Here is a 10,257-nt window from a genome sequence, read left to right as displayed (position 1 = left end):
CACAGCACTATGACTGCCGTCAGTAGAAGAACACACAGCACCACCAAACACACTAGAACTGATCTGGGACTTCTGTTCCTCGCGGGTTCTTTCACTGAGGGCAACAAACATACCGTTAATCTGCTTCTCTCCATTTAGCCTGCTCACATCAACGAAAAGCATGCAATCTTTACATGTGCCAAATGCTAAAAAAAATAGTAAACATAAGTAAACACAGTACCTGTGATTTCATGTGATTTGGTTCTTGTTGTATTAGAATCTGCAGTTTCTTTTCCTGTTTCACTGCTTACAGTATCAAAGTTGATATAAATGTCATCAATACTATCTTTTCCATCATCCCCATCCATTGTGTTAGTGTTGTAGTTTTCGCTACGTCTCATTTACCATATTGTGTGGTGCTCTAGATGGTAACAGCAAACTGCCTTTGTGTTTATCTGGCAGGTATTGCAGCATAAAGGAATTATTTCAAGTATTTATGAATAAAGGAACTTATTTGCAGAATTGTTTCAAGTATTTATGAATAAAGGAACAGCAATGGGTATTGTGTGGTTAAATTAGCATGAATATACAGGTTGAGCAGACATCCCGGTGTCACAAAATGTGCGATAGATTCTTAAAAAAATTCATAATGCCCCAGTTTTAGCTGTTTTTATATGAGAAATGAAATATTCCCAATATCCTTCGATAGCTGCCGTCTCTGAAATGATTCTGTCCAATTTTCCATTTTAAACTTGCAGTAAACACTGCACGACCTGATTAAGTAAACATGTGAGGTCATGTGAGACTGTTGATGTAGACACTGGAAAACATGATGTAGTAAATTTAGTGATTTTCACCTGAAGTTCATTGTGCTGCCATCAGCCCATTTCCATGTGACCTCCTCATCACTGTCAGACAAACCAATCCAGATGTTTTCTGTACCAGACATTTTGCTAACAAAAAATCTCAATTCGAAATGAGAAAAAACATGCAAATCATAATAGAACCATATTTTCAAACCGTATTTTACTTATTCTGCAAGTACAAGTTCAAGTCTTTATTTCTGACCACACTGAACAATTTACAGTACTGTATAATACAGTTTAGTTTACAAAACAAATTTACTTCATCATGTAACATACAGTAGATATGTGCTGTTGTAGTTCACAATTACCAAAAAAGTGTCCACAGTTCATTTTCTCCTGATTTAACTATTCATTCAGTTTACTTACATTAATGTACTTGACTCTCAGTTCATCTCTCTCTCCTGTGATTTTGATATATTTGGTTTCTCTCTTGTGTGATGTTTTTGTTGTTGATGTGAAACTGGTGATTGTTTGTATACAGTGTGATCAAGATAGTAACAGTTCAGCAACTAGTAGTGAATCAATGCTACTGTACAGTTTGTGTTTATGTGGAATAATTTGAATGCAGAAAGGAACTTGCTGGCAGAAATGCTTCCAGTATTTATGCATAAAGGAACTTCACAACAGAATGCCACGGTCCATTTGAATATATTATAGGATAAGCAGACTTCCCAGTTTCTTTAACAATTCTTTACCAAATATCATTGTGACGAGGGAGGCGTGACGAGAGCCGTGGGAGGAGGAAGCGAGGCCGGTGATGTGATTGATAATGAGCGTCAGTTGTATCTCCCACGGAGGAGATCGGAAGCATAAAAGGCCGAGCGACAGGACTAGACGGAGAGAGAGGACCGGGCCCGGACATTAGTTAAGTTTTGTTCCTTTTTCGTGTTGCCGGCAGTCGTCCGCGAGGGGCTGCCGGCTTGTTACTTTTGTATTTTTGTGTAACGTTATTTATTTTTGATTAAATATGTTTGATTGTTCGCTGGTTTTCGCCTCCTTCCTTCCGTTATATTGAGCTTTGCTACAATCATCATGTCTTGGGTTTGGCTGTTTTGCTGATTAACTTCTGTATTTAAAATCATCAGTGTCCTTCTAGCCCACCGCTCTCTTCCTTTTATTTGTGTAGTCTTTCAGATACTTGTTTATGTTGACACTGGCTGATATAGAAAATGTTATTATTTTGCTTTTGTATCAAAATAATTAATGAAATTTTGCAATGTTGGGCTTAAGGTACTCACGTTTATAGTGAGTTGTGTAAATGACCTCCGCTTTTGTTGAAGTATGTCTGAGTTCACATGACATTCAGTTTGCACATATTGATTTAATTTAACTAGGCCAGTTTAGATGAACTATGTCTCTATTAGAGCAGAAGACACTGTTACCACATGATCCATCTTTTCATTATTCATTATTATTATTGTAGACAGATTGTTGGGAATGTTTCAAACGTATTTATTTGGAAATAATTGTACAATTTTGCATAAGGATCAAAGCACAGCAGTGATACAGAGCTACAGTACCAAACGTGTAATTCTTGACAGTAGTTGCATCTCAACTAATACTGTATAAATACATCCTGCACTACCATCATCAAAACAAACCATGTGTTATTTACATTTATTCACAATGTTAAACACACACAACTAAAGAAGGGTTTTGATATACTAAAAAATCTACATTTTTTTATAATGTAGCATTTAAAAATTGTTTTGCATAATATTAAACTAGAATTAATTACACAAAGGTGTCGATGTGTGCAATGCGTATGAATTATGAAATTAAATGTATTAAATAACTTGAAGGTCCTGGTGTTTATGCATGAAAGCACTTGTGTGTTCACAGTGTAGTGAATGAATGTATGTTTCTCATTTAACAACTCATTTTAAAATCTTTCTCTCACAAATCCATTTACGAAGTTCATAACAATAATGATCATTCCAGAATGATTTAGATATCACGACACAGTTCTGATTTGTTCCTCCGTTAGGTTCTCCAGTTCCCCAGAATCTGAAACAACAGATGAGCATTAGATGTTCAGTGGTGTTATTATGGCTTAAATCAAAACCAACCAACTGCAGTCTGATTGATATTAATTGGAATGTACAATAACCAGTTGTAATTGTTATATGAGAGTTAACTCATTTTGGAACCAAACTCTTCATTTAGTGATTTCTCACATAAAGTTCAGTGCGCTGCCATCAACCCATTTCCATGTGTCCACCTTAGACAGACCGATCCAGGTGTCTTGTGTACTGCTATCAGACGTATTGCCAACAAAATCCTAAGAAACAAAAGAGCGTGCATATCATAATGGTCTTTTCAAACACGTTCTTTCATAAGTTGCATTTGTTCATATTACTAAATGCAATAGTTAACATGATCTAACAGTGATCAATGTATTGATCTCAATGTAGGTTAATGCCAACACCGTTGTTTATGTTTACTGTGCATTGACTACTGTTAACAATTACATTTAAACATGTATTAGTAAATGCTGAAATTAACATAAACTAAGATGAATAAATCCAGCATTTACTAGTATTGTTGGTGGTTAGTTCATGATATCTAATGCTTTAACTACTGGTAACAAATGCAACCTAATTGTAAAGTGTTACTCTATCTTTAACATACTTGTTCTCTTGAGTTGTTAATGGTGACCAGATCTGCTCCTTTTTCTTCACAGTATCTTCTGCTCTCACTCCAGTTCTTCTTCTCAGATGAAAAGTAGTACAAACTGGATTCATAGTACTTCCATCCCTCTGTAAACACAATTCAGTTCAGCTGCTAAATCTTTATTTCTGATCACACAGCACAACTTACAGGTGTAGGTTTAGTTTGCAAAATGCATTTACTGCGTCCAGTAACATACAGTATACATTTTGTATTGTGTTGTAGTTAACTTGAAGATAACCTTGAAGAAGCTCCAACAGTTTATTTTTCTCCTGCTTTATCTGTTCACATTGCATATTGATATTGTTGTAGTTGACTCTCAGTTCATCTCTGTCTTCTGTGAGTTTGGTATATTTGGTTAGTAGTTGGTCTCTGTCTTGTGTGATGTTTTTGTAGTTGATGTGAAACTGGTGATTGTTTGTGTAGATCAGGACACACAGCACTATGACTGCAGTCAGTAGAAGAACACACAGCACCACCAAACACACTAGAACTGATCTGGGACTTCTGTTCCTCACGCACTCACTTCCTGAAGATGATAGATATGTTAATGTATTTTAGCATTTATCACAGCTCACATCAACCAGAAACATGCAAACTTTTAATAACATTTGTCTGTAAATGTTTATACTATTATACATAAATATTCTTTATGTATGAGGACATATATATGAGCAGAACTCATTACCTTTGTGTTCTGATGGTTGGGTTGTTGTTGTTGTTTTAGATTCCTCAGTTTGTTTCTTGTGTTTAATATCTCTTACAGCCTCTGCAGTGATGTAGATATCAACAATCCTTTCTTCTTTTTCTTCTCTGTCCATTGTTGAACTTTTATCTACACTATCATTCACACTACCAGACATTTGTTAGTGCAGGTGAGATGACTCAAGTTAAGAGTGAACTGTTACCTCTACTGAGGTGGACTTGTGTATGTCTGCCAGAGATTCGAGGTTTTATGCAAAAGGAAGTTCTCTGTGAAATAATTTACAAATAAAGGAACTTACTGCAAACAGGGACTTAACACAGACAGCACACTGAACATTCACAGCTTATACAGTAGAAACCCGTGATGTGTAGACAATAAAACCTAACAAATATAAAATGATGGCAAGTCACATTAAATGTTTGAGATATATTTTAAAAACAATCTGGTGTGTTACCTTGGTCATATTGAAAGCAATAATTGAATAAATGTATTTTTTAACTCTAAAGGGTTCTTACTCCTAAGGCATCAAATACAGCCACAAAAAATATAAGAGACCATTCCAAATTTTTATTGATTCAGCGTGTCTAGATTTATTTAAAGTCCCAGTGAAATAAAAAATTACAATGCCTATTTTTTCATGAAATATTGCAGCGTACACATACTTGCAATGAAAGATTCACATTGACCAGTGCTGTTAGTTTGGGCTGGGACTATGTGTTTGACCAATGGAGAATAGAGGAAATGTTCTGAAAGTTCTTTGGAAATAATCATTTTTATTGTGCAGTTTTGTATTTGTAACAAACAGATTTACAGCACAGATTAACAGCTGCATTTGTCATTTGTGCCAGTAGTTGCTTCTGTTTACAGTATTAAATTGAAAGTTTAGTTCAAAATTATTTATATAGCACTTTTTAAAATGTTGCATTGTTTTAAAGCAGCTTTAAAGGAAAAATGTAATACAGTAATACATTAGAATCTACAATCAGTATTTTACGTACATTTATGCACGATATAAAACACACACACAAATAAACACAATCAAATTAGTTTACTGAAAAGCACAATATGGAAATGTGAAAGATAAAAAACTCTAATAAGTATTCTGTATAATTATATAAATAAATATATATATATATATTGACTTAAGTCACTAAGCACGTTGTATCCTGCTCATATAGACTGTCTAAAATAATTATAAAATCCTGGTGTTTACAATTTGCTCAGTAAACATGTATCTCATTAACAACTATTTAAAAAATCTTTTTCTCACAAATCGATTTAAAAGTAGAAGCACATGAAATATCATCCCACCCTGAGTGAGACACAGCACAGTTTTCTGTTGTACTGCCACCAGGTTCTCCTATCGCAGTTCTCCAGAAGCTGAAACTACAGATGAGCGTTAGATGTTTAGTGGTGTTTTCTGTGTGATATGAAACTGACTGTGAAAATCATTTATTGATAATAATCTGTTACGTTTAGTGATTTCTCACCCAGAGGTCAGTGTGCTGCCATCAACCCATTTCCATCTGCCCTCCTCATCACTGTCAGACAAACCAATCCAAACGTGTTCTCCACAAGTTATTTTCTTAACAAAATCCTTTGAAGAAACAAAAGAACATTTATATCTAATGATGCCTAATGATCTTTTTATACAGTATGTTTCACTCACTTGTTCATCTTTGTTGTTAATGATGAACAGATCTGCTCCTCTCACTCTACAGTAACTTAAGCTCTCACTCCAGCTCTTCTTCTCAGATGAAATGAAGTACAAACTGACTTCATAATGAATCCATCCATCTGTAAACATAAACAGTTCAGCTAGTAAATCTTTATTTCTGACCACAATTAATTACAGCTTACAGTACTCTTCGGTTTAAAAAATGTATTTTCTGCATTCTTTTAATGTGAAGTGTTGTGTTGTTTTGTTGTGGTTCAAGATTACCACAAAGATGAGTCCATATTGTATTTCTCTCCCGATTTAATTGTATATATAGTTCAGTGGCGTTATAGTATTTGGTTGTTAATTCATTTCTCTCTTCTGTGAGTTTGGTATATTTGTTTAGTAGTTGGTCTTTCTCTTCTGTTATCTTGATATATTTGGTTATTAGCTGGTCTCTGTCGTCTGTGAGTTTGGTATATTTGGTTAGTAGTTGGTCTCTGTCTTGTGTGATGTTTTTGTAGTTGATGTGAAACTGGTGATTGTTTGTGTAGATAAGGACACACAGCACTATGACTGCAGTCAGTAGAAGAACACACAGCACCACCAAACACACTAGAACTGATCTGGGACGTCTGTTCCTCACACACTCACTTCCTGAAGATGACAGACATAATGTTAATATATACAGTATGTACTATTTACTTCACTATTTGCTCACGCAAACTAAAAACACCCAATTTGTCTATTTTTGCTATTATATATGTATTATCTTTATTTATGAGAACATATATGAGCAGAACTCATTACCTTTGTGTTCTGATGGTTGGGTTGTTGTTGTTGTTTTAGATTCCTCAGTTTGTTTCTTGTGTTTAATATCTCTTACAGCCTCTGCAGTGATGTAGATATCAACAATCCTTTCTTCTTTTTCTTCTCTGTCCATTGTTGAACGTTTATCTATACTATCATTCACACTACCAGACATTTGTTAGTGCAGGTGAGATGACTCAAGTTAAGAGTGAACTGTTACCTCTCCTGAGGGGTGGACTTGTTTATTTGTGCCAGTAATTGAATTGTTTATACAAAACACAGTTCTTTGTGAAATCATTTTTGCATAAAGGAACTTGCTTCATAGAGGAAGTTAACACAGTGTGATGATACAATAACACTTTGCACATCTTTCATCAAAGCTCTATATACGAGTACTTTCTATATCAAACTTTTCGCTTTGATGTCAAAAGACATTGTACTGTATCTCAAATAATCATTTTTTAATTTCTTAAATTTCCCTTTTATTCCATTGCGCCATGTGACTCTTAGGTAGATTTAAATCAAACAGATTTTGAACGCACACTGTTTTCGACATTTCTTTATATATCATAGAATGATCTTAACTAGTAGCTGTCAGGAGGGTTCATCATGGTCGCTTTGTTCTCCAGCTTTAGAAAAGCCAAACTCAGCAGGTGAGCCTTCGAAAACTATTATGTTGCTAAAACGTCAAACAACTTCCCTCCCTTCTGCCGTTCGTCCTTCCGAGCGGTTCTTCCCACCTGAGGTTTTAATTGTTGGAGCAACCGAAGCGACGTGACGTGAGTCACTTTGTGTTGCAAAAGACGGGCTGAACAATTAGGATGTCACTGAAACGCATTGTCTCACACTTCCCAGTCTTTAAAGGTAATCTTCCCGAAAAATACATTGTTTTATTCAGCCGTTTTGCTGCAGTGTGATGAAATCCTGTTCCTTATCAGTATCATTTTCATTTTTTCTAATAAAAACACATAATAATGTAATGTAACATACATCAACAAGACGCAAAAAGAAGAGAAAGAATAGAAGTTACATTTCTATGCATTACGTACGTGGTAAATTGTATTAAATGTTAAACTTTGAAAGTCTATCGCATACGACTATGTAATGTACATACCTACGCTTAAAAACAACAGCTTTAAAGGATTTGTCCGCCACCGGCTAACCTAATGTGTTGAATCGATGGTGTAAGCTGTGCCGTATGCCGTTATGTATTCAAAATTATACATTCAATGTCCTTTTCCACAGTCTCTCACTGTCAGTCAATCTCCAAAGCTGTCTATACAGAAAGGAAATTTAAAAATGGCCCCTGCTTATTTTCCAACAATTTGATTGGCTCCTGCTGTGCGGGGTGCATCAGGTCTTTGTCTGGCTTGACAAGAAGTCAGGCATGAAGGATATGACATCGTAATGAGTCGCTGTTATCGCAGCCATTAGAAGGCCTGCACGCCAAAGTTTGAGTGACTGGTGTAGGAAGGCCGACGCTAGCGGTCCGCGTGGATCCATCATGCGTCTGCTATTGTTCGCCCGCATTAGAGGGGCAGCTTTCTAATGGTAATTGAGTTTGTTTCAATTGGAGAAATCAGGAAAATGCCACCAGATGAGAGTCTTTGATTCGGCTTGAGCTTTATTTGCCATTCTTTCTACAGAGCTGGAGAGGCTGCTTCACATAAATGATGAGACAGTCTCTCTTCAGCGGGGTCCTGGGAGAGACTTCGGCGGTCCCGCGGGCCCCACGCGCATGCATATATGCTCTAATGTAGAAGCTGAATGCTGATGTGAAATGCAGAGGGTGCGAGCAGCCATCCATCATTATTATGGCTGTGGCTTCAGTTCGGGCTCGACGGGTGAATGCTGGAGATGAGTTTTATTCCCAGTATTAACTATTATTTCTCTCATCGCAGCTTTATTTTTTTGCATTTAAGTGTGCAAATTGTAACATCACTATAACTGTTGTAATTATGAGGGGGTCCTTTTAAAAATCTTTGCCGTGTTAAGTGGTCCCTGAACACAAGAATTTTGAGAAACCTTGATATAGGGCCTTATACAGTGTTGGGTGTAACTAGTTACTAAGTAATTAGTTACTGTAATTTAATTACTTTCCCCTTGAAAAGTAAAGTAAGGGATTACTCTTATTTTTTCTGTAATCTAATTACAGTTACTTTTGATGTAATTAAACTAAATACTGTGTAATGTATGTGTGTGCAATAGTGGAATTGACATCAAAATTCAAAGTCTAACTTTAAAATCTGTGCTTCAATGTATATTTCTCACATTTGTAATACTTTGGTCAGTTAATAAGAGTACTTTATGTAGTTTAATATTATTTATTTGAATGAATTAAAAGAGCCGTTTCATGTCTATCCTTGAATCACTTCACTAATCAAGGTTGATATAGGATATAGAAAGTAATTAGTAATAAGTAACTAAATACTTTTTGGAGAGAGTAATTTGTACAGTAATCTAATTACACTATTGAATATGTAATTAGTAACTAGTAATTAATTACTTTTTGAGAGTAACTTACCCAACACTGGCCTTATAGAAGTACAATAAACAATTTGTCATAGAAGAACAAACTGAATTCCATGATAGAAAAATGGTCAAAGGCAGAATTTTGACTGATAAAAACTTCTTAAAGGGATAGTGCACCCAAAAAGTTCCATCAGGTAATCGTGTGTTATTTCAACAGCATTAAAGGCAATAAATGATGACATGAGAGCCGATGATGATGATAATGATCCGACAGTTATTTGATAAATAAGGTGTCTTTTAATGTCACCAAAAAGGTTAGCACATGTTCAAGCTGAAGAATTCATGAGATGTTGATTTGTACCAGTTTTTGAGATTGAAAATATCCACTCCACATAAAATATTAATATTAACACGGGAATAAATATATTGATTTTTAACGTATAAGACATTAAGGAAAGCTTGTATGGGAATCCTCTCTGGGCTGTCCTCCTCAGTATTGCTGTTCTAGAGAAATTTCACTAGAGCATAGTTGAAGGCAATATCAGATGTCAGCAAAACAGTAGTGCCCCATTGACTAAAGTAACTGAAACTTTAAGCTCTTCAGCTGGGCTCTTAGATTGAGTCTCTCGTCTGCTTTAAAGCTATTATCAGGCCCTTAGTGCTGCTTATAGACACCCACGTATACACAGAAATACTGTACGCCAGCATTTTCAAAGCCCCTGCTGTAATGAATCTGTGATCATTTAAACACACCCATGTAAACGCGCTAAATACATGTTAACTATTTAATAGAAATAAATGAATTCAGTGTTGTTTAATAGCCAACATTAACAACAATAGCATAAAAAGAAAGGTAAGTATTTTCAAACCTTTGACTGGTAGACTATAGAAGCAGAAATAAAATGAAATAGGGAATTACTAAAAGATAAACATCAGCCTTTTTCAGGAAGTGTTTGGTATTTAAGTAACCGCTCTTGTGTTGCTGAACCTTATGTCCAAAATGATGGAAGAAGTCCCAAATAATGCAGAATCCTTTTTTTGTTGCTTAAAATGGCATTGCGTGTGGTTACAGTACATTTGGAGAGATTATTCTGCTG

General features: G+C 35.4%; 3 protein-coding genes across 6 annotated transcripts in view; 1 reads left to right on the top strand and 2 right to left on the bottom strand.

Moving 5' to 3' along the window:
- The window catches only part of cadm2a (cell adhesion molecule 2a), a 375,584-nt gene that overhangs the window by 252,503 nt on the left and 112,824 nt on the right, over positions 1-10,257 (top strand). The window lies entirely within an intron of this gene.
- LOC130546503 (CD209 antigen-like protein A) lies at positions 2,287-4,486 on the bottom strand. The gene is made up of 5 exons (XM_057321802.1): positions 4,204-4,486; positions 3,757-4,044; positions 3,477-3,604; positions 3,023-3,126; positions 2,287-2,852 (listed from the first exon to the last, which is right to left on the bottom strand). Exons 1-5 carry the CDS (start codon positions 4,376-4,378, stop codon positions 2,723-2,725), a joined length of 825 nt encoding a protein of 274 aa, XP_057177785.1. The 5' UTR covers positions 4,379-4,486; the 3' UTR covers positions 2,287-2,722.
- On the bottom strand, positions 4,816-6,930 carry LOC130546501 (asialoglycoprotein receptor 1-like). Its single transcript, XM_057321800.1, has 4 exons — positions 6,689-6,930; positions 6,164-6,535; positions 5,712-6,018; positions 4,816-5,607 (listed from the first exon to the last, which is right to left on the bottom strand). The coding sequence occupies exons 1-4, from the start codon at positions 6,861-6,863 to the stop codon at positions 5,472-5,474; spliced, it is 990 nt and encodes a 329-aa protein (XP_057177783.1). The 5' UTR covers positions 6,864-6,930; the 3' UTR covers positions 4,816-5,471.

Source organism: Triplophysa rosa, linkage group LG22 (assembly GCF_024868665.1).
Source record: "Triplophysa rosa linkage group LG22, Trosa_1v2, whole genome shotgun sequence".
In the NCBI taxonomy this organism is placed as follows: Eukaryota; Metazoa; Chordata; class Actinopteri; order Cypriniformes; family Nemacheilidae; genus Triplophysa; species Triplophysa rosa.
This window is presented reverse-complemented; position numbering and strand designations above follow the sequence as displayed.

Coding starts and splice junctions, on each gene's coding strand:
- LOC130546503 (XM_057321802.1), bottom strand. CDS start 4,378: ATGTCTGGTAGTGTGAATGATAGTGTAGATAAAAGTTCAACAATGGAC. Junction 3,605..3,756: donor ACTGTTGGAGCTTCTTCAAG/GTTATCTTCAAG, acceptor TTGTGTTTACAG/AGGGATGGAAGTACTATGAA. Junction 3,127..3,476: donor TTAACAACTCAAGAGAACAA/GTATGTTAAAGA, acceptor TTTGTTTCTTAG/GATTTTGTTGGCAATACGTC.
- LOC130546501 (XM_057321800.1), bottom strand. CDS start 6,863: ATGTCTGGTAGTGTGAATGATAGTATAGATAAACGTTCAACAATGGAC. Junction 6,536..6,688: donor CCAACCATCAGAACACAAAG/GTAATGAGTTCT, acceptor TGTCATCTTCAG/GAAGTGAGTGTGTGAGGAAC. Junction 5,608..5,711: donor GGCAGCACACTGACCTCTGG/GTGAGAAATCAC, acceptor GCTCATCTGTAG/TTTCAGCTTCTGGAGAACTG.